The sequence below is a fragment of the Hippoglossus hippoglossus genome, chromosome 18 (assembly GCF_009819705.1).
Source record: "Hippoglossus hippoglossus isolate fHipHip1 chromosome 18, fHipHip1.pri, whole genome shotgun sequence".
NCBI lineage: Eukaryota > Metazoa > Chordata > Actinopteri > Pleuronectiformes > Pleuronectidae > Hippoglossus > Hippoglossus hippoglossus.
In genome coordinates, this window is record NC_047168.1 from 14,104,136 (window position 1) to 14,131,883 (window position 27,748).

Below are 27,748 nucleotides of genomic sequence, written 5' to 3' on the forward strand. Positions count from 1 at the left end.
GAAATATTTTTTCACAGTGATATTATAGAGCTTACACCAAATAATAAATCGACTAGAGATTAGAATCAAACAAATTGCTAGATGAAGACATAATTATGGGTTTTATTGTCTTGCAAATAAAGTCATAAAGCTATATTTATTCAAACTGGGCAAAAGTTCATGTTAATTAAAAATATTAAAATTCAGTCAGTTCTAGTTCATTATTTTGTTTATAAACTAACTTTCTATTGATGTGTTTGTTTTTATCAACTTTTTATCACTAATTCAGTTTCATGGCGTCCCTTGCGCTGACTTCCGCTTCCGGCCATGTGACCCCGCCTCAACCCGGAAGTGCAGGGTTTGTTTTGAAAAGCAGGCGCCAGCAGCAGCAGCGGCTAAAAGGTCAAAGGTGAGCGGAGTTTCCAGGTACACACACTTTGTATTTCTCTGTTTTCTTATTTTTTAAAAAACCTTCCGCACGTGTTGTTCACTAGTTTTAAACTCACCGCCTTGTTGCTAACTGGAGGCTGCTCACGTTAGCTTGTGTTAGCTGGTGTTAGCTTGTGTTAGCCGAAGTGGCTCAGGGGAATTCATGGTGATGTGTCCGTCAGGTGCAGGGGGGGGATGCCAGCTCCGGAGCCGGTCAGGCAGGGTCGGAAACGCGGCCTGCCCTCCTGCCCCAACCCGCTGTTCCTCCGGTGGCTCACGGAGCTGCGGGACGAGGCGAAGGAGAAAGGACAGAAGATCCAGTTCTGCTACCAGAAGGTGAACAGGACCAATCCCCTGTGTTGTGTTGTTGTGCGTTCACGTGGTGCAACAACCTGCGAACTGAGAGCACTTTAACTTCCTGTGGACAGTAACAGACTCACTGTACTTTGCACACTTCATTCCCTGCTGCTTACAACATTTATGTACTTAATTTAGTTTCCTATATTCTATATATTTTTGATATTTACACTTGCACAAACACAACACAGCAAATTTCTTGTACGTGTAAACCCATTTCTGGCAATAAACCCAGATTCTGATTCTCAAAATTCACGTGAACAACTGAGAAAGTCTGAGAACATGTTACTGACGCCACCGTCCTGAATTCAAATGGTTTTAAATAGTCGCCTTTCATCGATCCCTCAAAACATCCAACACCACTTTCTTTATATATTTATATTCATACAGATCAGGAGCTTCCACTAATGTTGAGATCAAACACTGTAATCATTCAAAAACAATCATAACTCAAAGGTTTTCTAATTGACATGAAAAGGAGGAGCTGATTTTTTTCAGTGTTCACATACATGACTGTAAGAAATTGTCATTAAATGATAATAAATATTTTGTGTGCATCTTTTTTAAATCAGGCCATCAGCTCCCTGAACAAATATCCTCTGCCGCTGCAAAACGCCAAAGAGGCGAAGATCCTCCAGAACTTTGGAGACGGGATCTGCAAAATACTGGATGAGAAACTACAACGATACTTGAGAGAGAACGGTGAGAAGCACATGAACGGATCAAGTAACCGAACACTGTGATCTTAATTACCATGTTACCAACAAAACAAACGACCTCATGATCACACAGTGAAGAGAAATAGGGAGAGAATTCAAAGGAAGTAGATTGAAGGCTGAATGGACTGAATGAGAGATTGTGAAACTAGTTTTTCTCACATTTTATACATATTGTATTCAAAGCAGCAGAAAACCCGATGACAGAAGAGTTCAGTAAACCGCAGCGTGCACCTCCTCTCTACTGAAGAAACAACGTGTGCAGCTTTTCCATTTCCTCGGTCTTCACTTTTCTTTTAAATCTCTGCTCCAGGTCCAAACGCTCCAATTCATTCTCTGCCTAAAGGGGCGCCCCCTCCTGGCAGACCAGACAACAACAACATGGCTCCGTCCACAAAGGTAACAAGCAGGACCTCATATTTCCACCGAGGCCCAACAGTCTCCTTATGACGCCACATTTAAATCCACTAGATCCAGATTTTTTCTTTGTGATCCGTCTTTCTTTATAGAAGAATGCTGCCGGGGATAAAGGGAAGGATAAAGGAGGAGGAGGAGGAGGGAGGAAGAAGAGGGAGTATGTCCCTCAGAAGAGGTCCGGGGGTCATGCTGTTCTCCTCACACTTTACAGACAGTCACAGGTACAACTTTCCCTTTTAGACATTTCACACACATGTACACGTATTTCACCGTGTCCTCGTTTTGTCTCATTATCATCATCTTTCTCTCCAGATCCCGGGAAGTAAAGGCTACATGTTTAAACTGGAGCTGCAAGCCGAGGCCCAGCTTCTCTGTGATAAGTCCTTCAGCGTCGTACGTCAATTTCTTTTTCACTATAATCCTGAGTCACGATCGTCATTTCAAAATAAACTAATATGCAGACTTAATTCTCTTCTTCATGTTGTGTGTGTCTACCTGTAGCCAGATCTGGGCAGCAAGTACACGGCCTGGTCCTCAGTCAGCACGCTGATCCAGAAGAACCTGGTGATCAAGACCCACAATCCTGCAAGGTACACAACAAACACACACACACACACACACACACGTTAATAAAATCAGCTTGTTCGCAACAATATTAACAGGAAGAGGAAATTCTCCTGATTATGATGAAGACCTGTCTTTCAGGACACTTCAGTGATGGCCGGTTGTTTTCTGTCTCAGGTTTTCTCTGACTGACGAGGGTCAGATTTTGGCCGAGCGACTGGAGGCAGCGGAAGAAGGAGCTAAAGACCGAGTGGAGACGAGGAGTGAAAGAGAGGAGGAGCAGCAGGAGGAGGGGGGAGATGTTCCAGGGGTTGTGGATCTTACTTGTAGTGACGAAGAAGAGGAGGAGGAGAAAGAGGACAGAACACAGTGAGTTGATGCTAAAGAGGTTAAAGATTTCATGTTGTGTTCGTCTTCCAGCTGGAACCAAACACATCACTTTGTCTTCACAGTCCCACAGAGAGGCCGCCCTGCGTCTCTCAGTCAGACGGAGACGTGGACGTGATGAGTTTAGATGCACAAACCAGCAGGAAGCGGAATGGAGGAAGTCTTCTACCTGGGAATTATGATATCATACTCTGTGTTGACTTCATTGAAACTACAGGGTAAGAGAACTATGTGGTGGCAATGAATGTGTGCGTACTTTTATTTGCGTATATCAAACTGTATCCTCATCCGTTCACGACCTTTGTTTGTGCAGCGGCAGCAGCCACAAGAAACAGGAGCTGGTCAAAGAGCTTCAGAGAAATGGAGTGAGCTTCGATGTCAGGAAACTAAATGTTGGAGACTTCCTGTGGGTGGCTCGGGAGAAGGTTGCACCCGTTCCAGGTAGTTTTTTCGCTTCTGCATCTTGACACAAACTCAGACTATAGAACCTCTTCAGCTGAACTTCCGTCACGGTTTTCCGTCTCCTCTCAGGTCAGTTGCGAGCTCCAGCCGGCAGAGAGCTGGTGCTCGATTACATCATCGAGAGGAAGAGGATGGACGACCTGTGTGGCAGCATCATCGACGGACGCTTCAGGGAACAGAAGGTCGGTCGGTCGCGTGTAAATTTCCTCGTCAGTAAAGCTACAGATCATTTTATGGATCACGTTTCTCTTGTAGCATCAACGATAAAGATGAAAAATGTTCTATTTTATGAGGAATTATTTTCCTCTTCCTAGCTTTACCCATAATTTGACTCCCTCTCTCTTTCTCCATCAGTTCCGCCTGAAGAGGTGTGGTCTTCGCAGGCCCATCTACCTGGTGGAGGAATGTGGAACTGCGGCCTCTCACCTGAGTTTACCTGAGGCGACGCTGCAGCAGGCGATCGTCAACACTCAGGTGAGCGAAAGAAAATGAATCATGTTTTCATTTCTTTAATTAATTAATAAATAAAAACATGAGGATTTGCTGCTTTTCTTTGTCTCACTTGATTGTAAAGTGACATTTTTTTTATGTTATTGTTAATAGAGTTTTAAAAATCATTGCAGGTGGTGGATGGTTTCTTCGTGAAGAGAGTCCAGGATGTGAGGGAGTCTGCGGCCTACCTCACCATCATGACCCGGTACCTCACTAAACTCTACCAGGTAACTGACACTCAAGTCTATTCGCAGTCTGTGGTTCCAACGCTGCCTTGGTAAATACGTCTGTGATGCACTGACTCCCTCACGTCCTCCTCGTTTCAGGACCGGACGCTGATCTGTCGCTCCAGAGAGCTGGAGGGGGATGAAGCGGGTGACGAGGAGAGAGGGAGCCCGTCCTGCTCTCTCATTTCATTTGCAGAGTTCAACCACGGGGCGATCAAAAACAAGGTGTGTGTCTATCCATCCATCCATCCATCCATCCATCTATCTATCTATCTAGCACAAAATTACACTTTCATCAAGATCCACGAATAATCCCCAAACTGACAGAACAGCCATCTGCAGACCGGATTAGCCGGGGCTCAAACCTGACCTTTTGCTTTGTGGTCCACCCGCTCTACCTCCTGGGCCACAGCCGCCTCAATAAAACAAAAAAACGATCATAAAAAGTGTGGTTATAAATCCATGTTTTCGTTCCTCCAGTGTCAGACAGTGAGAGAAGTGTTCGCCAGACAGTTGATGCAGATCAGCGGTTTGTCTGGAGACAAGGCAGCAGCCATACTGGAGAAATACAGCACCCCCTACAGGTAGCGCGCACACACAACACACAGATCACCACTATTAAATAAAGAACAATCTAGATGAGTCCCATCAAACCAAAGCTGCTCTTTCTCTCTCTCAAGTCTCCTGACGGCTTATGAACGATGTACAAGTGAAGCAGAGAAAGAGAAACTTCTCTCTTCGATACGATACGGGAAACTCAAAAGGTTTGAGGAAGCAGTTTTATTTATATCTCTGTTTCCATTTTTTTTAAAGATGTTAATGTTTAAATGTCCTGAATATGTTCAGGTTTTAAATAACGTTTTCTTGTAAAGCAGAACGGTGCATTTTTATAAATACATTTTGTTTTTGGTAGAAAAGCACATTGTCCCGTGTCAGAGATCATGTGCAGCTATAGACTCTGAAGGACTTGAACTAATGAAACGTTATTTAAACCCAACGTGCTACGAGAAGGTCGATCAACGTCGTCTCCTTTGTTTTTCAGAAATCTGGGTCCAGCTCTGAGCAAAACCGTTTATCAGCTCTACTGTACACAAGGAGCGCTGTCATGAGCACACACACACAGATGAACACACACACACACAGATGAAGCTAAACTCAAACCTCTTGTAATCTGATCACATGATGTCCTAACTTTATCAGATTGACTTGAACTGTTCATGATTTGCTCTAAAGTTGCTGCTACATTTTATTTTCTATAAAATTGTTCCTGATGAAGAATTTCACAAATGTTCGTAGATACTGGATCAATAAAGTTTCTTATTTTTGAACATTAGTCTGTTGTTCGTCAGTCAAGTGTCAGTAAATCATCTTTAGTAAATGACTCGCATTATTAGCTATTTTATATATGGTCAGTTAAACCGTCTCATTTTGATTAACCAAAGCTGCCACTAGATGTCACTAAAGAGCTGTGTTTATATCTTGATAGCTACTATAATGAAGTTCCTTCCGAATAATATTGTAATAAGTTTTATTACTAATCGGTTTGTTTACTAATATAAAAACTTAATTTACAGAATATATTTTGTTTAAACTTTAAAATATTAAACTTGATATGTCCTTGTCATGTTTAATAAAGTCTTGGTAATCTTTTTGTCCTAAACATGTGGAGAACATGCATTTAATTCCCCAAAGCTCCCGATGCCGCTAAAGATTTGTTTATCGCTCGATAGCGTCTATAAACAAGTTCCAGAATAAATAAATCCATCAACACGACGAGGGTAAATTCCTTCATCAGTCACATTAACAAGAGTCAGAAGATCACATTCTCCTCAAGTGTCCACAAATCTGAACAAGAGCCAAACAGAAGATTCAACCCCAACACTTCACTTCACCAAACTAGAATCATCTCCCTGTTTGTGTCTCCACCGATCAGTGCAGTTTTGAAGACACTCAAAAAAAAAAAATCACGATCAAGTCGCCAAAAACCCGTTGAGTGAGGTCACAGGACCGTCGAGCACCCAAATCCGTTCATCTGAGTCAAGTGGACATTTGAGCCATTTTCTCCAGGATGTTCCCTGAAGGACGAAACGTTAGCGTGAACATAAAGCAGCTTGAGGTCAAATACTCTGGATCATCTCTATTTTATTTCTCACCAATGAATAATCAATTGATTCACCTTAGAAATAATCACGATTAAAATGTCATAGTCGCTGGAAAGCATCAACGAGCTCGTAGCCAAAGAAGCAACAATAAAATGAGGGCGAGGAGACATGAAATGATCTCAGACAAACACGTCTCCTGCATCGTGAGATCGTCCACGACGCTCTGCCTCCGCTGCCGCTGATCGTCATCTCCATCCTCCTGGACAACAAGTGGACAAGTGATTAGAGAAGGAAACAAGAAAAAAGGTCAGAAATTAATTTGTAATTTAAGAAAATGATCAAACATTGCTGTTATTTACCTTTTTGATGTTTATGAATAAATTCAAGAACGTGACCTGTTCTAGTGTTTAGATTCACCGGTGCATTGATCTGAGAGAAACACTGAAAAACTTTAAATTGAGTTCGATTGGTTCAGGGACGGTGAACATGGAGAATGTTTCCTCTTTCATTCCCACTAATCCTCACGTGGGGCAGCAGAGGGCGCTGTCCCTCAGTAAAAGTTACACAGCGTGGCTTTAAGAATTGTACAAACCAACCGATGTAACATAATGACTTCATTCATTTATAAAATAAATAAATGTGTTGACGTGTGGTGAAGAAAACCAGGTTTGGTTTGTGCAGTTGCATAGGTTTTACTTGGAACACGATAAATAAATCTGATCAATGTACCTGGAAAAAAAAAGAAGACAAGTTTGTCAGGTGGTCAAACTAAATAAAAAACGGGAGGATTGTTTTTAGCTTTCTTATCGTGAGGAAATCGGACAACATACACACACACTCAGGAGTTACACTCTCTACTCAATCAGTAAAAATCCTTGTTTCCACTTGTTGTAGCTGATATTTATGGGATGTATATATGTCTGGCTTTGGCGACTCCTTGTGGGCTAGCGTGAAATAAAACCTGACAAAGCACAGCCGCTGAACACAATCACGAACTTCTGCAAATAAATCCTACGTCCAGGAGCTGAGTCTCTGGCAGCGACAGGATTCACTCAAGGATCTTACTGGGAAACTCTAACGCTGTCGTGAGCTCATGTGCGGACTCTTGCTAATTTGAAAAGGAAATCAGAAGCAATTGGGTGTTTGACAATATTGGTTGTGTGTTTATTTACACTCGGCCACGCCTCCTCTGCTCTGGTCCCTAACCTGACAACCTCTGTCCTACGCAACAAAAACAGGAATACAAAAACTGAACAGATTAACAAAGTGCCATTTCCATTGTTTGTCTTTTAAAAGGAAAGAATCCGACTTTTTCAGGTCCGTCTTAAAACAACACGTTAATGTCGCGTATATTTAAGGAGTCATCGGTCGTGATGTAATCCCTTCTTCGTTCAACAGTACATCCATCGGATTGCCCCCTAGTGGCTGGCTGCAGTATACATGTTTTAATTTGTTAATTGATGATATAAAACGGTCTCCAAATGACGTCAACACCATGGCAGCGCTGATATTCGGGATATTTTAGCCGATGTTAGAGCGAATTATCAGCTTTTTTTTTTTTCAATTTGCATTTCACACTGAACAAAAATCATCCTCCATCTTTTCCACTGGAAGGATTATCAATCCACCTTCTCTGTAAAAAGGAAGAACACCACCTCTCTTAATGTACGTGGGGACATGCGAGTGCAGGACGAAGACGGACATGAAAAAGAATCGGAGCATTTTCTCCACCTACAGTAAAAACAGGAGCAACAGGGGTAAAACTGATCCCAATTTCAAACCAGAGTCACTTTCTCTCTCTCTCTCTCTCAACTGGTCCCAATCATAAAGCACGACGAGCGTCATCGTTGACTCCGACACATCGAGTCAAATATTCACTTCCTCCTCACGTCAGTCACTCAGAGTGCGAGATGTTTCTGTGGTCAGTTCCCACACAACACGGGAAGAAGAAACAGTTTGATTCTGTGATTCCGTCCTCGACAGAGTTCAACAGGGGGCGTCTTGTTTAAAAAAAATAAAGAAAAGAACAGGATCCAGTAATAATCAGAACCCTTTCCAGCGAGGAGACAGAATACTTCAGGACTGTGGATAAAACCAAATGCGTTGTCCTCGGCTGTTTTGGCTTCATGAGTTAAACACATGAAGTCCAGCAGTCGCTGGTTAGTCGGGCATGTCGATGCAGAGTTTAGGAGGCGGGACAAAGTATTTCCCGGGGCTCTGCGTGATCACCACGCCGGTCTTCTTGTGGAACATGGGGGCAATCTTCGGCGGCGGCTCGGGGACGGGCAGGTCCTCTGCCGCCTCGGGGTCGTCACTGCGCTGGAGGTCAAAGGACACATTGCCGTACTCCCGCAGGAAGGGGAGGAGCTCCAACAGGAAGTGGCAGAAGTCCTTGCGGATGCCAAACCACCCTGCAGGAACATCAGGATGGAAGAGAAACATCATGACCCACAACCGACCACAAGAGCACGATACAGTTACAGAGCTGAAAATGTCTATTAACCAACATATCGACCAAAACATTATTAAATCTGCAGTTAAAATAAGCTTTAGTTGACAGAACTGATAATAGAAGAATGATTGAAAATGACTAAAATAAACAATAAGCTGTAATCACGACTGAGGCAGGACAGCAGCAGCAGCAGAAAGTTGAACAGACGAGAACACAGTCAGCAGCCCACAGCACATTACTGGCTTTAAATACTCACAGTGGTTCCCTCCCTTCTGGCCGAAGGTGGTGGCCATGAGCGTGAGCAGCGAGAGCCACAGAGGCACGAACACACACACATAGCTCAGGCTGTTGTGGCCGTCCAGCTTGTGCACCAGGAGGATCTACAGAGACACGTCGGAATTTAAATTGTGCAAGCAGCAAATAGGAAAGACTAAAATAAATACGTTTTATGATACAAATAAATCATAATAACGTTACAGAAATATTGTGTTTACAGTCTATTAGGATCTTTATGGTAATTAGTTCTTTTTTAATCACGGTATCACTTTTAGGAAGGGAATCGAAAAATATGCTATTTTTGTTAAAGCAACAAATATGTTTCAAATGTGTAAATAAATCAAAAAAACTTTCCACAGGGAATACAATTTACCAAATAACAGGTTATTTTTTTAATGTTTTATTATAAAAATGTATGAACACAGAACAATAATATTGGTTTTTGAAACTCACCTCGAAGGTGAGAAGCGGCACGACAATGGTCATCCAGCTGATCGCCATGGTGATGTGCGTTCGCCGTTGCTCGGCGATGATGTCGATGGAGCGGAGGAAGAGGACAGACCAGATGATGTAGTAGAGGACGACAAGGCACAGGAAGGACATCAGGATCCAGAGCGGGACGCACACCACCTGCACAACACACACACACACAAGATGATGGTCGATTATTACAAGCGACAGAGGCCTTAGATTTAGAACATGTGGTGGAGAAAAAAGAAATAAACTTAGTCTCTCACCAGCCACGGCCAGTTGATGATCTTGTCCAGCTTCAGAGCGATGAAGATGAACTGGAGAATATTCACTGAACACAACACCTCCAGCTGAGGAGGAGGAGGAGGAGGAGGAGGAGGAAGGAGGAAGGAGGGAGAGGTTGATGTTGTTTCTCACACAACTGCCTCACATTTTACCACAAACCCGTGACTGGGGTGTCAATCAGATACATCTCTGATTGACATCTATGCATCTTCACGTATATATCAGATTCGTTACCTCGAGAGAGCGGTCGTGTCTGAAGCCCCAGACGCAGGCTGCTACAGAAACGGGAGACACGAGGAAGAGCGGCATGAAGACGATGAGCCAGAAGTAAAATCCTCGGGCCACGCGGTCGCACACCAGCACCTCGAACATCAGCAACAGGACGTGGAGCCCCACTGCGATCAGCATGGCTTTAAACTCCACGCACGTCTCCCCTTCAGCTCTGAGGGAACACACACACAAATCATTATTACACAGTGATGCTAATGAGGCGCTTTGCACACTTTTAGGATTCAGAGAGGAAAATAAACAGACATGTTCACACACAAACAACACAAACAATAAATATATTATCAATATGATGCGAGACAACAACCGAGGTCTACCTGTACTGAGGGTTGTGGGCCCAGACGCCTGTGCCCACAGAGGCCCCGAAGATGACCAGCAGCTTCCACAGCCATATCGGGGTGAACACAGCCCAGTAGCTCCACTGGATGACTCCATCCAGCCGCAGGGACAGCAACACGGAGAACAGCAGCAGGCAGGAGTAAATCAGGAACTTACTGCAGCAGGGGAAAGACGGGGACATTGTAAAAATTGATTCACTTGGGGAAAATAATTCCCACTGTTTTGACAGTTATGGAACGTGGTGGGAAACGTTCTTCCACAATCAAAGAAAACATAAAATAAGGAAATATTTGGATTCTCTGGAGAATGACAGGAAAAGACTTTGGTGACAGACTTCACCATTAAAACCGGAAGTGACACTGGATTCACTTCACAGACTTTTAATTTAATTATTCAGGATTTCATTAATTTAACCTGCCACAGTCCTGCAGCATCTAATAACACCATCTCTGAACAACACTGTATTTATAACCATCACTGATGTCAAACACTATTCATATGAATACTTTAACACTCAAATACAATATTAATAATAATAATAATAAGGCTGTTTGTGCCACCTAATTAAATCTGATGTCACCTTATTATAAATCATGGCAACTGACAAATGCTGCGGTAACATTTAGTAAACACACACACTTTGTATTGACCGAGACAAACACATTAAACACAACAGGTAACACAATAAATGACAATAAAACGAAGTCCATCAGTAATGACAGCTAACGTGAGGCTAGTTTTAAGTAGCAAAACAGCAACGGGTTTGAAGCTAAGCTAACCTGTTAGCCTAGTTGGGTCAAACTAGTCATTTTAACTCGCCCTTGTTAGATGTTACCACAGGTGTGTGTTAACGTTGACGTGTACGAAACACGCACGTGTGTTGTTAACGCGGCGTTTGTTCGCACGACAGCGCAACAAAAACACCGCCGCGATGCTACGTCGCTAAGTTAGCCAGCGTGCTAGGTCGCGGCTAACGCTACCTGGGATTGAAGTCCTGAAACAGCCCCCTCAGATTCATGGTGTGACCGCGGCTGGCTAGTTGATTCCCCGTCGGACCCGCAGGCTACACATCGCACGGGCGGCGGTGGTTCGGCCTCTTCTGCCTCGCTTCCATTACGGGCTCGGTGCCCGGTGCTAGCTAACTGGCTAGCAGGCTAACTCCGTGCTCGGCGTCTCCTCGGAAGTCACGTGATCCCGCCGGAAGAAGCCGAACCCGCGAAAGGAAAGGGTCATTTATGAGTTTATTAAGAAATAAGGAGATAGTTGAATGATTCAAAAGGTTTAATTGATCCTGTTCACCAGCTTCTCTCTAGATTTACTGGGTTTATTGTATAGATTCACTATTTCCCAGGTAACGTGGGACATGTTTTGTCACTTTTAACGTCTGTTATTCTGATATTTGTTATTTTAAATAAAGAAACTACAATTTTCCTTTTAAACGTCGATGATGACAGATGATCATTTATTTTTATTTTCTTGTTTTGGTTGAATTGTATCACGCCTCAAACCCACAAAACCAAACGAGTCTCATACAAAATTATACATTTGATCTATCCTGTAAACCAGGGGATTTTGAAGTAAATTAGACTATATGTCATTTACTTTTTCAAAAGCCTATGTATTCAATTATTTTGGTAAGATATAGAATATTTGTTTCTAGTAATTGACTGTAAAATAAAAAAGACATAAGAGACTATAGAGGCCGCAAAATACCTTCCTGAGCAAAAAGTGAGACTTCCACAGAAGAAAGATGCCGGTTGGAGCCTTAGATTTAATATAGTCACAGTCTTTAATGAAAATTAAAGTTACATTAACAAGCCAAAAACTGAAAAATTACAAAAATATCAGAGAGCAGAATAATATTGCATTTAAAGATTGGTTTAGAGTAATATGAGCTGCATGGAAAAAACACAGGATGCTGCAAAGAATGCATTCTCATACTATTCTTAAGATACACATCACAACAATGTTAAAACTCCAGTAATCAAATGGAACAGGAGAAAAAGGTAAGTTTCTCTTGTATGTTAGTAACATAGAAAAGCTAGTAGTCGTTGTTCCATCACTGCTTGATTGGGGTAATGATGTTTTTTTTATATATTTGAGCCCAAAACTCCTGCTAGTTGTTACTCTGGAATTGGTTTAGCTCGTATTGGTTTAGCTGGTATTGGTAGTAGGCAAGGACATTCTGGTGATGGTGCAAAATAGAGATTTGTTCAAGAGGAGGACACAGGATGGAGGAATTTGAAGGAGGAAAAGGAGCCTTTGAGGATTGAGGTGGAGCTGAGGGAGAAGACGGAGAATTCGAGGTCTCAAATGCAAATATGCTGGTTTGATTAGGAGACAAGCTGTGAGGAAAAGGAGGGGTGGTGTTTGAAAGATCCCCAGTGGTGCTTGAAGAAAAAGACAAACTGTTTGGAGAAGCCGGAGAAGTTAATGGCGTGGTGGACATTTCTGCAAGGTTGGTGGTGGCTGTTGTCGGTGTAAGCTGAGGATCCGATGAGTTTGAAGGGACAGTACTGCCATTGGAAGGTGTGGTTGTAAAAAGGCCAGAGGTGGTGCTGACATGGCCAGATGTGGTAGTAGCAGGGCCAGATGTAGAACTGACTAGGCCAGAGGTGGTGCTGACATGGCCAGATGTGGTAGTAGCAGGGCCAGATGTTGTACTGACAGGGCCAGATGTGGTAGTAAGAGGGCCAGATGTAGAACTGACTAGGCCAGAGGTGGTGCTGACATGGGCAGATGTGGAAGTAACAGGGCTAGATGTAGATGAAGTTCCAGGTGAGGTTGTAGAACTTAAAGTGCTGGTGGCAATATGCATAGCTGTAGTTGAAGAAGGTTTAGAAGACGTGCTTTCCTCAGAAATGGCAGCTGTCTGAGTTGCCACAGCAGAGTTGGCATAGACTGATGTGGATTGGGATGGTGATTGTTCTGTTCTAGTTGATGGACGAAGAGTGATGGCTTTCGCTGGGATGGTGGTGGTTTTGCGGGGATGTGTTGTGGGAGTGGGGTTCTTGCCAAGAGGAGCTGTGGAGGTGATAGCAGCAACAGGAACAGTCACATGAGGAACAGTAGAAACAACCTTGGGTGGAATTGCAGAAGTAATAACAGGCATAAAAGTGGCGGTAGGAGGTTTGGGAAAAGTTGGGGCATCAGGACGTACATTGTTTGGACGAGGAGTAGTCGCAGTTTCTGGACCAACACGAGGTGGTGTGATTGGAGGGATAAGGTTTCCTACTAAGTTTCCTAATCCGAATAATGTCAAAAATGTCCCTGCGATTCCTGAAAGAGCACTTCCTATTGCATTTAATAAACCAGCTCCCAAACCAGCTCACGAACCAGCTCCCGAACCACCACCTGGAATAGGTAATGCTGGTACTATATCTCCTCCTGAGGATCCGTCATTTCTCCCGTTCTCCCTGTCTTTGTCGTTTTCATCTTCCTTTCTCTTCTTTGTTGTGGTAATGATTTTGGTGGTTGTAGTGGGGACTTTTGTGGTAGAGGTTGTGGCAGTAGTCGTTTTGGTGGTTGTTGTAGACGCTCTGGTGGTTGGATGAGTGGTGGTAGTTTGGGGTTTTGTAGTTTTAGAAAAAGATGTTGTGGTCAGAGGGAGGGTGGTTGTTTGAAGAATAGTTGTTGCTGGTGTTTCTGTAGTTGCAGGTTTACTGGTGCTCGGAGTAGCTGGAGCAGTAGTTGAGGGAGTACTGGTTGTCGTGGCAACATGGCCAGTTGTTGTTGTGGGAGGGCGCGATGTTGTACTGGGAGGTGTGGAAGTAAAAGTCCCAGATGTGGTACTGACAGGGACAGATGTGGTACTGACAGGGACAGATGTGGTAGTAAGAGGGCCAGATGTGGTACGGAGAGGGCCAGATGTGGTAGTAAGAGGGCCAGATGTGGTACTGACAGGGCCAGATGTGGTAGTAAGAGGGCCAGATGTGGTACTGACAGGGCCAGATGTGGTAGTAAGAGGGCTAGATGTTGTACTGACAGGGCCAGATATTGTAGTAAGAGGGCCAGATGTGGTACTGACAGGGCCAGATGTGGTAGTAAGAGGGCCAGATGTGGTACTGACAGGGCCAGATGTGGTAGTAAGAGGGCTAAATGTGGTACTGACAGGACCAGATGTGGTAGTAAGAGGGCCAGATGTGGTACTGACAGGGCCAGATGTGGTAGTAAGAGGGCTAGATGTTGTACTGACAGGGCCAGATGTGGTACTGACAGGGCCAGATGTGGTAGTAAGAGGGCCAGATGTGGTACTGACAGGACCAGATGTGGTAGTAAGAGGGCTAGATGTGGTACTGACAGGGCCAGATGTGGTAGTAAGAGGGCCAGATGTGGTAGTAAGAGGGCCAGATGTTGTACTGACAGGGCCAGATGTGGTACTGACAGGGCCAGATGTGGTAGTAAGAGGGCCAGATGTGGTACTGACAGGGCCAGATGTGGTAGTAGGAGGGCTAGATGTGGTACTGACAGGGCCAGATGTGGTAGTAAGAGGGCCAGATGTTGTACTGACAGGGCCAGATGTGGTAGTAAGAGGGCTAGATGTGGTACGGACAGGGCCAGATGTGGTAGTAAGAGGGCTAGATGTTGTACTGACAGGGCCAGATGTGGTACTGACAGGGCCAGATGTGGTACTGACAGGGCCAGATGTGGTACTGACAGGACCAGATGTGGTAGTAAGAGGGCTAGATGTGGTACTGACAGGGCCAGATGTGGTAGTAAGAGGGCCAGATGTGGTAGTAAGAGGGCCAGATGTTGTACTGACAGGGCCAGATGTGGTACTGACAGGGCCAGATGTGGTAGTAAGAGGGCCAGATGTGGTACTGACAGGGCCAGATGTGGTAGTAGGAGGGCTAGATGTGGTACTGACAGGGCCAGATGTGGTAGTAAGAGGGCCAGATGTTGTACTGACAGGGCCAGATGTGGTAGTAAGAGGGCCAGATGTGGTACTGACAGGGCCAGATGTGGTAGTAAGAGGGCTAGATGTGGTACTGACAGGGCCAGATGTGGTAGTAAGAGGGCCAGATGTGGTACTGACAGGGCCAGATGTGGTAGTAAGAGGGCCAGATGTTGTACTGACAGGGCCAGATGTGGTAGTAAGAGGGCCAGATGTGGTAGTTGAAATGGATGGTGGGCAGTTACACGTTCTATCGAGATGAGGGTAAAGCTGGGTCACAGTGGTGTGGAGCGGACAGTTTGTTCCTGGAAATGCTTTAGATTCTGCTCCCAGTTCTCGATGGAGCTCGTCCAAGGTCTTGGTCTGAAGCACTGGATCTCCATCTTCAATGTTGTCACCCCAGTGTGCCCCTGCTAACCACGTCTCCTGACTCCTGCTGTAGCAGCAGAAAGCTGACCAGAGCATAGAGGGAATATTGACCTTGTTGTTGAGGAGGTTGTTGTTGTTGTTGGGCCGTGCTCCGATCACCACAAAGCCTTCTGTTTGGTCATTGTTGTTGATGCAGTATTTATCAAGGACACATCGAACGCAGGTCTCCATTTTCTTCCAGCTTCCCTGATTAAATGAGTCTACTTGAGGAACAATGTTGGTCAGGGTAAAGGTCGATTTTTTGTCATTTTCGTTCAAACCATAGGAGCTTGGTAATAAATGCCCTTTGTCGAATCCTTGGTTGTTAATGTAATCAGTCCTAACGGCCTGGTGAATGTAGCTCTTCCTTTTGTCTGCCATCCTCATGTTTGCATTCCAATTTATGTTCTCAAGCTGTAATAAAGGAAAAGATATATTACTGACATGGGTAGAATTGCAGTAGATTCATTTTTGGTAACACAAAGATATATCGTTTCAAAAATAATCATGCGATGTGAACATCCTGTCAATATTATACAATTTAAAGGAGACGTTAGTTAGTTGTTTTTGTTCTGCAAAGTAAAAAAAAAACAAGGTCTGTAAACAGATGAATTCATCCTTAATGCGAATTAACCATGATATCCACAGTTTTAGCTTTGAGGTGCTATCGGCTGCAAAACCCAGAAATGAGCCAGAAACTTGAACAGGAGTTAATTCTTAAACCGCCGGCATGTGGATGTTGTGTGAGTTTGTAGAAATCACCCACAGATACAATATTACAGATAATAAGAATTTCTTTTCTGTCAAAAAACAAACCTGTGGTTCTATCATCCACTGTTGAGGTCTCTTTATGTTTAGTTTCCCAATGTACTTGTAAGCAGAGAACACTGGGATCTTGTTGGTAGTGTCGTAGAGTGTCACAAATGTTCTTGAGTTATCCAAGGTCTGGCAAATGGGCTTGTATCTGTTCTGGTCCAGGATGTTCCCTCCCTCCAAGATTCCCCCGATCTGTGGTGGAGTTTGGTGAAGAAAGTATTCATCACAGTCCGATATCGATGTCACCACTTTAGTTACTGTGGGAGCGGCGGACAGGAGGAGGAGGGCAAGGAGCGGCAGGAGGAACGGCATCTTCAGCGATGCCCCACTGAACGCTGCGTCATCAGAGCAGAGCACAAAAAGAATCATCAGTTCATTACAGTTCATCCAGGAATCTGTTATTTCACTGTCTTTAACATTGTGAGATAGGGCTTTTGTCAACATTTATAATATAATAAATGGATCATGGTGACAGAAATCTGGCAAATTTAGTGGACTAACATTTATGAGTGTGTGAAACTTTGCGCTAATCCAAATAAAACTGTCGACCAAGCAAATTTAAAAGTGGTTTAATGAGGAGACTGTCATGTTCTAGTGTTAAATATATCCAACGTATATAATGTATAATGCACTACATGAACATACACATTTGAAACGAGATGTTATTCAAAATGTATGTGTAAATATCAAAATAAATGAATACAGAGTTCAGAGATGTATGTGTATGTATTCAGAATCAGAATCAGAAGTATTTATTGCCAAGTAGGTTTACACCTACCTGGAATTTGCCTTGGTATATAGGTGCATACAATGAACATAAAACATAAAAACACAATAAGTACTTTACATAAGAAAAAAACAAATATAAAATAAAGATATAAAAGATATAAAAAGTAAAGTAAAATGCAAAATGTAAAATGCAAAATGCAAAATGCAAAACAGGAGTGCAATGTGAGTGTGCAATATGCAATGTGCAATGTGCAATGTACTGTAATGTAATGTGTGTTAATGTAACACAGACTTGAGGCGTGGGGGCGGGATAAGAGTCCAAGTCAGGTGGGGGTCCCGGGCCTTGTTGATAAGGCCAACTGCAGCCGGGAAGAAGCTGGTCTTGTGGTGTGAGGTTTTGGTCCTGATGGACCGCAGCCTCCTGCCGGAGGGAAGTACCTCAAAGAGTTTGTGACCCGGGTGGGAAGGATCGGCCACAATCTTACCTGCACGCCTCAGGGTCCTAGAGGCAAACAGGTCCTGTAGAGATGGCAGATTGCAGCCAATCACCTTCTCAGCAGAACGGATGATACGCTGCAGTCTGCCTTTGTCATTGGCAGTGGCAGCAGCGTACCAGATGGTGATGGAGGAGGTGAGGATGGACTCGATGATGCAGGTGTAGAAGTGCACCATCATTGTCTTTGGCAGGTTGAACTTCTTCAGCTGCCGCAGGACGTACATCCTGTGTTGAGCTCTTTTGGTGAGGGAGCTGATGTTCAGCTCCCACTTGAGGTCCTGGGAGATGATGGTGCCCAGGAAGCGGAAGGACTCCGCAGTGTCGACTGGGGAGTCTCTCAGGGTGATGAGGGTGGGTGGGGCTGGGTTCCTTCTAAAGTCTACAACCATCTCCACTGTTTTCAGGGCATTGAGCTCCAGGTTGTTCTGACCACACCAGGTCACCAGATGGTCAATCTCCCACCTGTAGGCGGACTCATCCCCACCAGAGATGAGCCCAATGAGGGTGGTATCGTCCGCGAACTTAAGGAGTTTGACGGACTGATGACTGGAGGTGCAGCTGTTGGTATACAGGGAGAAGAGTAGAGGGGAAAGAACACAGCCTTGAGGGGAACCGGTGCTTATGGTCCTGGAATCAGAGACATAGAGGTCAGGGCGACGGGTCTGTAGTCATTGAGTCCAGTGATCTTTGTTTTTTTGGGGACAGGGATGATGGTGGAGGTCTTGAAGCAGGCTGGTACGTGGCATGTCTCCAGTGAGGTGTTAAAAATGGCTGTGAACACCGGAGACAGCTGATCAGCACAGTGTTTCAGGATTGATAGAGAGACAGAGTCTGGCCCGGCTGCTTTGCGGGGGTTCTGTCTCCTGAAGAGTCTGTTGACGTCCCTCTCCAGGATGGAGAGGGTCGTCACTGTGGAAGGGGAGGAGGGAGGGGGCTCTGAGGTGGGCAGTTGTGGAAAGGCGCAGGCCTTTGCTATGGTGGGGGAGGTGCAGTTGATGGGCTGGAGGGTGGTGTCACGGGGGATGGTGTCAGGACTGTCCCATTGTCTTTCAAAGCGACAGTAAAACTCATTCAAGTCGTTGGCCAGGCGTGGGTCGTTAGTGGAGTGGGGGGCTCTAGGCTTACAATTTGTAATCTGCCTAAGCCCTTTCCAGACAGAGGCAGAGTCATTGGCTGAGAACTGGTGTTGGAGTTTCTCAGAGTACAGACGTTTGGCTACTCTCACTTCCTTGCTAAACCTGTATTTCAACTCTATAAACCTGTCTCTGTCCCCACTCCTGAACGCCTCTTCCTTCTCCAACCTTAACCTTTTGAGTTTGGCTGTGAACCAGGGTTTGTCATTGTTGTAACACACCCTGGAGCGTGATGGAACACAGCTGTCCTCACAGAAGCTGATATAAGAAGTCTGTGTACTTGTCCAGACTGTTTGTAGCAGTCCTGAACACCTCCCAATCTGTACAGTCCAAGCACGCCTGAAGATCCTCCACAGCTTCCCTGGTCCACTGCTTTGAAGTCCTCACAACAGGTTTGCAGAGTTTTAGTTTCTGCCTGTATGCAGGAATCAAATGGACCATGACGTGGTCCGAGAGTCCCAGTGCAGCCCGGGGGACGGCGTGATAGGCACTGCTTACTGTGGTGTAACAGTGATCCAGACTGTTCTCCTCTCTGGTCGGGCATTTAATAAATTGTTTATATTTGGGGAGTTCGCGGGTGAGATTTCCTTTGTTAAAGTCGCCGAGGACAATAACTAAGGAGTCCGGGTTAGTCCGTTCCACACACAGTATCTGGTCGGCGAGCATGCGTTGTGCCTCTTGCACATTAGCCTGCGGTGGAATGTAAACACCGACCACAATGAATGAAACAAACTCACGGGGGGAGTAAAAGGGTTTGCATTTGATAAAAAAATATTCCAGATCAGGAGAACAGTGCTGTTGAATCACTGTCACATCATTGCACCAGCCGCAGTTAGTATAGAAGCAGATTCCTCCACCTTTCGTCTTGCCGGAGAGTTCCGTGTGGCGGTCCGCCCTGAAAAGTTGGAAGCCAGCCAACTGCAGCGCAGAGTCCGGTATCGAACCACTCAGCCACGTCTCCGTGAAGCACAGGACGGAAGATGAGGAGAAGTCTCTGTTCTTACCAACTAGTCGCTGGAGTTCGTCCAGCTTGTTGCACAGTGAACGCACGTTGGAGAGGAATATACCTGGTAGGGGTGTGCGAAGTCCCCGCCGGCGGAGACGCACAAGTGAACCGGCACGTTTACCTCTCCTCCGTCGCTTCACTGTATGTACGAAGGTGAGGGCACCTTTGACCAGAATATCCAAAATTTCGACAGATGAGGCAATGAAAGTCGGAAATAAATTCTCAGGAGTTATGACCCTGATGTTCATGAGCATTTCTCTGGTGAAAGAGCTCCCGGTTCTTAGGCAAAACACTGAATTAACTAACAAAACAAGACAAAACATCGCGCACCAACACACCGAGGCAGCGGTCCGCGGCGCCATCATGCATCAATCATGCATTCGTGTATAAATACATTTAAATCATATCATATATAAACTTGTTAAGTGCATAATAAAATTAGCTGTGCTGTTATTTAATTTCCACACATTTGTGGTCACTTAAATTAAAAATGCAAATAAAAGATGCACAAACAAGAGAGAAAACTCACAGAGAGACTTACCACGGCTCAGATTTCCTGAAAGTCAGTGATCTTCTGTTCACACAGCAGTGGAAACAAGAGCAAAGATCAACAGAGCTGAAGGAGGAAGTCCCATTTTTATATATTTCAGCCGTGTATGAAAGTGGGCGTGTTCCCTTCATCAGTAAGTTACCTCTTCATTTAACATTTCTGTATCCAGATCCCAGCAACACTGAGGTTCACACACACACACACACACACACACACACACACCTTGTGTTTCTTTCGTCGTCTGCAAACTTTGTCTGCAAACGTCACCGATAAACTCGGCTGCAAGGTGACACACAGCCGAGGGATAGTTGGGAATCTGAGAGCTCGACTGCAAGACCTCGAATGTGAAATGTTATCCTGGGGTGAATCGGAGTCACGGGGGAAAATAAGAGAAATGAGAGTAGATGCCTGGAAGTCAGAAACCGCATGAATTCAGAGAATTATATTTGAGTGAATGTGACACATTATTTCCAGGCAGACGGAATGGTCGAATGTCTATTTTGTGTCTGGTCAACCTGTCACAGCAAAGGGTCACAGACCAAATCACAGGAAAAAAACAAGATTTGAAAGCTTCACAAGACCATTCAACTTTTTATCTTAAAACAGCCGCTTGATTAAATTGAGTCTGATGTTTCAGTGACTGTGATTATTGAGAATGTTTCCTCTTTCATTCCCACTCGTCGAAAACAGACAGAAACACAGAAAGCTGCTGATTTCTGCTTTTTCTTGTGTTTCAACATACGACAGCAGAGTTTACACAAAATAAATAAAAAATATAGTTTCTATCGAGGTGTTTGGTTCATTATTAGAAATGTTGATCCTCATATGTGATGTTTTCTTCTTCATCAGCAGCAAACAGGTCTGATCAATCGGAGGACAGACGTTCAGAGGCTCTCTTTGCTTCAGCTCGAGCTGCAGGACGAGAAGAAAAGTAATAATCAGGGAATTTTATTTCACTTTTGGGGAAAAATATAAACTAATTTCAGGAACTCCTACCTTTAGCCCACATTGTGTAAACTTTCACAGCCACTATGAGCATCGCGGTGTAAAGGACGATCAGCAGGATGGTACAGGCCAGCCTGGGCAGAGACATGAGAGGAGGAGGAGGAGGAGGAGGAGGAGGAGGAGGAGGAGGAGGAGGAGGAAGGGGCTGAGCTCTGACTGCATGAGAGAAGAACAAATAACCAGCAGGTGTAGTAGCTGTGGTTTAGAAATGATTAAATCATCGCACACCACCAGCAAAGTGCTTTTAAATCTCTTGTTAAAACCACAGACTGAACATAAAGATGGACGCCATGACAGCTCCCAAAAGTGAAGCCAAATCATTTGGATTGACCCCTGGTGGCTGACTGCAGTATTGGTCATAAACCTCCAATGCTAGTGGACGTCACTAAAGATGGTTTCCGTCATTTTAGGTGTTCGTGTTACTGATAAGTTTGGTTTTAACTAGTTAATTAGTTTTAATCAGGCTGAAACATAACTGACAGCTGAGGCTCGCAATTGGTCAGAATGATGGATGTTAATACCAGGTCTGGCCTCTAAACTCTTTTTTAAGAATACAAACTGTAACCCGACCTTTGCTGCTCACAGCTAACCAGCTCTGCGGCGACCTTCCCTCCGTGGGGTGTTCACACATGTAGAGTCCTTCATCGGACTTGGACACCGACGGGAAGGTCATTTTTCCTGAGGCACGAGTCCCAATGACGGCGCCGTCTTTGTAGAAGTTGGCAGAGAAGTTAGAAGTGGTCGTGTTGTCGTCTTCCTCCTTGTAGAGACAGAGAAGCACCACTTCATCCGCCTCCGTCACAGGAAGAGCAGAACTCTTCAGGATCACTCTGCCGTCTGGAACACAAGCGTATATATTAAACCTGTTGTGGAGAAAAAGTCAGCATCAAACGCAAAAGATCCAAGCACATGTGGTGTTACCGGTAACTGTGAGGTTGATGGCGTTACTGCACTCCCCCCGCTCAGACTCACACCAGTACACGCCACTGTCAAAAGAATAGGCGACCTGAATGGTGAAGGAGGAGGGGTCATGTGACTCGCCCCAGCCAGTGTTGCACGGCTCAGAAATCCGAGCGGAGGTGTTTCTCCTCAGTGTCCAGACACCAGAGTTTGGCGGCACTGCACAGCTCAGATTGATGGAGTCATAGCGATGGAACTGGGATCTGTCGAGCTGGATGGTCACTGTCGCTGCTGCGGATTCACACAGAGAGAAAAACAGAGATTTAAAACCATCCGACGGAAGCCTGGACCTGTAAAGAAGCTTTTTACACAGGGTTATTGTTTTCACGCATGTGTGTGTATGTACCAAATAACTCCACAACGCATCGACGGATTTTCACCAAACCTGGTGTGAATGTAACTTGGGAGTTTATCTGAAGGGGATTCGATTTTGGAGCTGGATAATAGACACAAACTAAAGTTAGATAGATATAAAAAATCTCTGCACCCTATCAGACTATAGACACGACCTGAAGCTTATATAGATGGAAAAATAATCTATGATCCTATGGTAGGAATCCAGATCAGAGTGGAGATCCAGGAATGTTTTTTTCCCTCATCTTTAATTTTGTGATAGGTTTTTATTTATTTTTTATTTACAGTGTGTGTGCAGTTTGTTGCAGATCCAAATAAAAATCCATATTTTGTGAATTTAAATGTGGATGGTACGAGCTCTACTGAGGGACATTCTCATTTAAAATCTGATATACAACCTCTAATTTTGTATCTTGCTTTAAATCCTATGTTCACAATGTACGCTTGAGCTGGCTGTGATATGTTATATTGAGAATCTGACAGCTAAAAAAGCTGCAGTTATGTTTCCTTGTCAAAACAGGCAGGAAGCGTTACATCAAATGTTATAAAAAATACAAGCTGTTGAAGCTTCAAATCTCTCAGAGGAATGAGTCACTAACTTCAAGCAGTGCTGCAGATCACATCATTTCCACATTAATCTATATTCATTTGAGAAATAATAATAAAAATATAAAATAGCTCACAAAGCAAGAGGCAGATTGATGCGAAGTCCATTCTGTCCCCACGTCGTTCGTCTTGTTCCTCTCAGATAGGCGACGGTTTGTGAGCCCACATCCTGACACCAACAGGAAACTAACTCTACACCCAAATATGATGAATACATAAATCACACAGACTGTGAAACAATATTTTGTTTTACACCAATTTATTGTTTTGCACAAGTCTGCAATTATTGTTTTCTACACACGCAATTTCAATTTCAGACATGAGCAATACTTAAAACTCTGTATATTATTATTATACAATATAAGTACAATACAATTATGCAGTATTTTGTTGACATTTCACGTATTTTTATTGAAAAAAAAGTATTTTGTTTTACTTATCTATTACATTTGCTAACCATATACTTCCCAATTCCTTTTTTGCTGAAGTAACAAAGTAAAGTTCCCCATGGTGCGATACTATCTTAAGGTCTGAGGAGAGACCTTTAGTTTCTTTAGTCAACAATATGCAGCTCAATCTCTAGCCATCGACCTCAGGCTGAAACCACAACAGGAAATGATGCAGCCTGAGAAACGAAAGTGAAATAAAACTAGTACATTTCATTAAGAGCGCATATCCCCACCAAGGCCCCCCTTAAAAAAACCTTTCCATCTCACAAAGTTAAAGAAAGAATTCAACATTCCCCAGGCAGCTGTACATGCGCAGGACCCCACGATGCCCCCGACGTGTCCTGCAAGTCGGTATGAGTTACTCGAAGAACAGAAAGTGCTCACATGAATCATTAAAGTCACCTCCTAACGTCCAGAGTTCACATATCTTAAGGAGGAACCAAAGCAAAGAGGGAAAAGACCAGTTTTATACCTGGATTCCTGAACCCTGACTCCCAAAAAAAATAGATTTGAGTGTCATCAGCATAGAATTGATAAGCCATATATAATAATAGACCTTTTTTAGCACCAGTAATGCAAACTTTAGATTTTTTTTTTTGAAAACCATCCAAACTCCCATCCCGCTGTCATTAAAAACCCTTTCAGGTGGAGCTTAGCGGGCCGCCACATTCAAGGTGATCAACAGGAAACACTCATGTGTCTCGAACTCGGCAGCAACTGCTCTGAGTCTTCAGATAAATCTGCCAGGACACTGAAACGGTTCGGAGTCACAGCTGAGAATGAGTTCCTGCTTAGATTTAGATTAGGGCGCGGGACAGACAAACTCTTGGAACGTCTTACAGGCCCATTCTCTGAAGTGTTTTGAGTAGGATCGGACGACACAAGGCCACGATACGGTGAAAGAGATGGACTGCGGCGTCTTCCCATTGGCCGGTTCGGGGCAGCAGTTTGCTTCCGGACGCCAGGTTTTGTATCCTTCTCCTGGGATAAGCTGCCGGATTCTGAAGGGTTGTTGTTGGAAGAGACCCCTGGTTTTGGATTGTTGCCGTTGGGAAACTGGTTTGGGTAAATGAAATTTGAGGTGTCTGGTGAGGGTTGGGAAGGACTGACGTCAAACGTAGGCTGGTCGGGCTGGCGTGTGACAGAGCTCTGTGTCGATCTAATGCGTTTCAGTTCTTCAGTTAGTCTGCTAATGATCCCTTCTTTCTCTTGAAGCTGCGACTCCAGTCCCTCCATTTTTCTTAGAAGCTCACTGGTGACGGTTGGACTGCTGTCAGTCTGGCTTACCCGCAGGTCACACTTTGCGTCCTTGTAACTTGTGCTTTGTACTGATGGCTGATTGCTCTCTGGAGGTGTTTTTCTTCCCGCTGTGTGTCAAAATCAGCATTTTTTATTCCTGACATTTCGGTGTTGGTACAATTAAAAATAGCAGCTTCTGAATTATTTAAAATGCTAACTCGCAATCAATCATGACAAACATTCTCTATTTAGAGGTTTTCAATTGGTCCTTTTTTTGGTCTTATTTTTTGCCTGACTGCTCGTTGGAAAACAGAGACAGATAATTTTTCAAGAGCAACGATTAATTGCTGGATAAAATAAATAATCGCTCAACTAATATAATAAAAATAGTGATTATAAGCTTCCTACATCATTCATAATGATAAGTGGATGATTACATCTCTGCACATGCCACAACTACTGTTCTTTTATTAAATCAAATAAAAAGCAACGGTGCATCAACCTTTTGACAAAGGCAAATGTTTTATCAACAAAGTACAGAATTTCCCGAAAGATGCCAAAACACGATATATACATAACATATACAATAATATATATAATTCATTTAAATTATTTGGCTGAAGATGCTGGCGGCGATTTTGTATCTGCAGGTAAAAGGAAAAAGGTTTCTGACTTACCACAGTAGGAATATATTTTATTCCTAAAAAAACAGAGGAGGAAGACGAATCCAAACCCCACAGCAACAGCAACAGCAACGAAGGACCAAACTGTGGAGGACTTCGTGTCTTTAGCTGAAATGACAGTTTTTACCCACATGTTATATACTTAATAATAATTTATTAATGACTTGTTGGAATTAAAAAATTTCTGGAATTAAAAAATGCAGTCTAGAAGCGCACCAGACCTTCTGTAAAGTAAATCTGTGCATCTCTGGAGTAGTTTGTGTGAGGCTGGTGAACTCTGCAGGTGACCCTGAATAACACAGAAGATATAAGAATTGAGTTTGCGTGGCTTCAGTTCACAGATGTAGAGTATTCTCCTGGAAGAGATGACTGTAGATGTGCACTGATGTTGTTTCATAACATTTAAATCATGGAAACTCTTGTAACACCTGAAAACAAAACCTCCATGGTGGAGATAAGAAGATGTGACTGCTTCCCAGTGGAGCCAGATAAACATCTCCTGTTAGAAGGTTTGAGAATGAAACTTAAAATGAACCTGTCGCTCTCAGTCGGCACTGTCACTCTCCCTGTGAAGGTGAAACATCCGCTGGAATCTGGACGTTGCTTTGGGTCTTCAGCATCGATGACCTTTTCTTGATGGTCAAGAAACGTCATGTGAAGCTGCGGCAGCGAGCTGTTCACCTCACACTGCAGAGTCTCTACATCACCCGGAACAACTGAGAGCTTTGGCTCAGTGGCAGCACCTGTAAACGTCCAATATTTCTGTTAAGAAACTTTTCTTTTATATTGATCATAAATAGAGATCTCCAGTATTTCACAAAGGTATATAAAAGATTTTATGACAGATAAATTCGACTGGACGTACACACAATGAGCTCCAGTGTTGTGACGACCTTCCGATGCCTCCCATGGAAAATACTGCATTCGTGCTTTCCTGCATCCGAGGGCCGCACGTTTGAAATCCTCAAAGAGATGTTTCCGTCTTTCACTTCGTTCAGGAAGAGACTGGTCCTGAACTGGAAGTCCAGATTCTTCATCTCGAAGGTCTCAAAGTGGTTCCGGTACAGAAAGGTGATGTTTTTTGGGTCCAGACCCTCCTTGGACCACTCCACCGTTGGGACGTCTCCCTTGGGGGCATTGATTTTACACGGCAGAACAACCGCCTCGCCAGCCAAGGCCTGAATCTTCTGCACCCCGTCATCAGAGGTTTCCCCTGAGACTAAAAAGACACATAGGAAATGGCGCACTCACATTTTTTTTAACTTTTCATTATTGTTAAGTCCCATGAAAATAACCTAAACTGTTTAAATGAATCCTATCAACAAGAATAATTTGTGTAAACCTGATGCATAATATTCCTCTGTACCATAGAGCTCTATTGTTATCTGAAAACTACTGCGACGTAGTTTACTTTGCTGCTGTGAGTAAACAGTGTCCGACCAAACGCAACTTCCTGTTGTCTGAGTAACATTTGCTAAAAACTACAATGCCAAGATGTTCTGGGTAAAAAAGAGAGAAATCCAGTGGAGCATTCAGATTAAACCGTCACACACACCTGAACAACTGGACAGCAGAGCAGCGACCAGGACAAGACGAGCGTTCATGGCAGAAACAGACGTGTTACCGATGTTTTGAAGAAGGAAGAATAAAAGTGAGAGGTTGGAAAACAGGTTTCACTTGTTCAAGCCCACGTGACACTTCCACCTCGATGACGTGTTCATTGTTGCTGGCAAATAAGCAAACTGATCAAAACATACTGATACAGTTACAACACCTGGAAACTTTACAAAGATTTACATAGAAGAACTGTAATGTAGACCTGCAATAAGGAAACTAAACAACTACTAGAAAAAGCATTGGACTCAAATAAAACAAGCAAATCCTGTGTTAGAGTCCCCTCCACGGACCAAGAATGAGCCTCTTCTGCTATCTCTGATGAGGGATACACAGTATTTTTGCTGTAAGTTCTTCATGAGACTGATATTGTTGGACTAAGTACCAGTTAGACGACTGCCTGCCTGCCTGGTGAGTGGTCATGGTCTTAAATTGCACAATGCTTGGCTATGGCCCAATACACAGACATTCCAAACATGAGGAAATGATTCTTCACTGACACCACATGCAAAGCGCAGCGGGCACGAAGAAGCATTAACATGTCTCAATATGATCTGATCGCG

The 27,748-nt window shown here is 44.0% G+C and overlaps 5 protein-coding genes across 9 annotated transcripts; 1 reads left to right on the forward strand and 4 right to left on the reverse strand.

The window, feature by feature from the left end:
- Positions 1-257: 257 nt before the first annotated feature.
- mus81 (MUS81 structure-specific endonuclease subunit) lies at positions 258-5,363 on the forward strand. Of its 4 annotated transcripts, none has more exons than XM_034568852.1 (18): positions 258-388; positions 591-744; positions 1,338-1,467; positions 1,795-1,880; positions 1,991-2,119; positions 2,211-2,291; positions 2,400-2,488; positions 2,640-2,831; positions 2,915-3,067; positions 3,163-3,290; positions 3,381-3,493; positions 3,666-3,785; positions 3,935-4,030; positions 4,130-4,255; positions 4,511-4,614; positions 4,711-4,794; positions 5,073-5,169; positions 5,201-5,363. In XM_034568852.1, the coding sequence occupies exons 1-17, from the start codon at positions 273-275 to the stop codon at positions 5,137-5,139; spliced, it is 1,968 nt and encodes a 655-aa protein (XP_034424743.1). In that variant the 5' UTR covers positions 258-272; the 3' UTR covers positions 5,140-5,169; positions 5,201-5,363. The 4 variants fall into 4 exon arrangements, with proteins under 4 accessions (XP_034424743.1, XP_034424745.1, XP_034424747.1 ...); XM_034568854.1 differs by having other exon boundaries at positions 5,073-5,152; positions 5,187-5,363; XM_034568856.1 differs by having other exon boundaries at positions 285-392; positions 597-744.
- Positions 5,364-7,645: 2,282 nt separating this feature from the next.
- On the reverse strand, positions 7,646-11,467 carry tmem185 (transmembrane protein 185). Its single transcript, XM_034568916.1, has 7 exons — positions 11,224-11,467; positions 10,222-10,398; positions 9,851-10,058; positions 9,598-9,681; positions 9,314-9,490; positions 8,841-8,964; positions 7,646-8,543 (listed from the first exon to the last, which is right to left on the reverse strand). The coding sequence occupies exons 1-7, from the start codon at positions 11,259-11,261 to the stop codon at positions 8,293-8,295; spliced, it is 1,059 nt and encodes a 352-aa protein (XP_034424807.1). The 5' UTR covers positions 11,262-11,467; the 3' UTR covers positions 7,646-8,292.
- Positions 11,468-12,013: 546 nt separating this feature from the next.
- Positions 12,014-20,418, reverse strand: LOC117751894 (endonuclease domain-containing 1 protein-like). Of its 2 annotated transcripts, none has more exons than XM_034568928.1 (4): positions 20,267-20,418; positions 16,362-16,696; positions 15,310-15,959; positions 12,014-12,378 (listed from the first exon to the last, which is right to left on the reverse strand). In XM_034568928.1, the coding sequence occupies exons 2-4, from the start codon at positions 16,671-16,673 to the stop codon at positions 12,360-12,362; spliced, it is 981 nt and encodes a 326-aa protein (XP_034424819.1). In that variant the 5' UTR covers positions 16,674-16,696; positions 20,267-20,418; the 3' UTR covers positions 12,014-12,359. The 2 variants fall into 2 exon arrangements, with proteins under 2 accessions (XP_034424819.1, XP_034424820.1); XM_034568929.1 differs by having other exon boundaries at positions 20,255-20,403.
- A 139-nt stretch (positions 20,419-20,557) lies between these two features.
- On the reverse strand, positions 20,558-23,897 carry LOC117751913 (Fc receptor-like A). Its single transcript, XM_034568963.1, has 5 exons — positions 23,278-23,897; positions 22,202-22,471; positions 21,851-22,117; positions 21,272-21,436; positions 20,558-21,187 (listed from the first exon to the last, which is right to left on the reverse strand). The coding sequence occupies exons 1-5, from the start codon at positions 23,306-23,308 to the stop codon at positions 21,141-21,143; spliced, it is 780 nt and encodes a 259-aa protein (XP_034424854.1). The 5' UTR covers positions 23,309-23,897; the 3' UTR covers positions 20,558-21,140.
- A 6-nt stretch (positions 23,898-23,903) lies between these two features.
- LOC117751872 (selection and upkeep of intraepithelial T-cells protein 5-like) lies at positions 23,904-27,409 on the reverse strand. The gene is made up of 8 exons (XM_034568880.1): positions 27,127-27,409; positions 26,437-26,790; positions 26,107-26,314; positions 25,796-25,860; positions 25,566-25,679; positions 24,469-25,016; positions 24,377-24,411; positions 23,904-24,300 (listed from the first exon to the last, which is right to left on the reverse strand). Exons 1-8 carry the CDS (start codon positions 27,173-27,175, stop codon positions 24,291-24,293), a joined length of 1,383 nt encoding a protein of 460 aa, XP_034424771.1. The 5' UTR covers positions 27,176-27,409; the 3' UTR covers positions 23,904-24,290.
- Positions 27,410-27,748: the final 339 nt, after the last annotated feature.

Bases quoted from the DNA above. Each gene is read 5' to 3' on its own strand.
- mus81 (XM_034568852.1), top strand. From the start codon at position 273: ATGGCGTCCCTTGCGCTGACTTCCGCTTCCGGCCATGTGACCCCGCCT. The intron at 745-1,337 runs GTGAACAGGACC...TTTTTAAATCAG, and splicing joins TCCAGTTCTGCTACCAGAAG to GCCATCAGCTCCCTGAACAA. The intron at 3,494-3,665 runs GTCGGTCGGTCG...TTTCTCCATCAG, and splicing joins GACGCTTCAGGGAACAGAAG to TTCCGCCTGAAGAGGTGTGG.
- tmem185 (XM_034568916.1), bottom strand. From the start codon at position 11,261: ATGAATCTGAGGGGGCTGTTTCAGGACTTCAATCCCAG. The intron at 10,399-11,223 runs GTAGCGTTAGCC...CCCCTGCTGCAG, and splicing joins TTTCAGGACTTCAATCCCAG to TAAGTTCCTGATTTACTCCT. The intron at 8,544-8,840 runs GTGAGTATTTAA...ATGTTCCTGCAG, and splicing joins CCAGAAGGGAGGGAACCACT to GGTGGTTTGGCATCCGCAAG.
- LOC117751894 (XM_034568928.1), bottom strand. From the start codon at position 16,673: ATGCCGTTCCTCCTGCCGCTCCTTGCCCTCCTCCTCCTGTCCGCCGCT. The intron at 15,960-16,361 runs GTTTGTTTTTTG...CCTTTATTACAG, and splicing joins AGTGGATGATAGAACCACAG to CTTGAGAACATAAATTGGAA.
- LOC117751913 (XM_034568963.1), bottom strand. From the start codon at position 23,308: ATGGACTTCGCATCAATCTGCCTCTTGCTTT. The intron at 22,472-23,277 runs GTGAGCTATTTT...GTGAATCCGCAG, and splicing joins ATCAATCTGCCTCTTGCTTT to CAGCGACAGTGACCATCCAG. The intron at 22,118-22,201 runs GTAACACCACAT...CTTGTGTTCCAG, and splicing joins CATCAACCTCACAGTTACCG to ACGGCAGAGTGATCCTGAAG.
- LOC117751872 (XM_034568880.1), bottom strand. From the start codon at position 27,175: ATGAACGCTCGTCTTGTCCTGGTCGCTGCTCTGCTGTCCAGTTGTTCA. The intron at 26,791-27,126 runs GTGTGTGTGACG...GTGTCTTTTTAG, and splicing joins TCTGCTGTCCAGTTGTTCAG to TCTCAGGGGAAACCTCTGAT. The intron at 24,412-24,468 runs TCTGTCCCGCGC...GCTGTGACTCCG, and splicing joins TAAGACGTTCCAAGAGTTTG to AACCGTTTCAGTGTCCTGGC.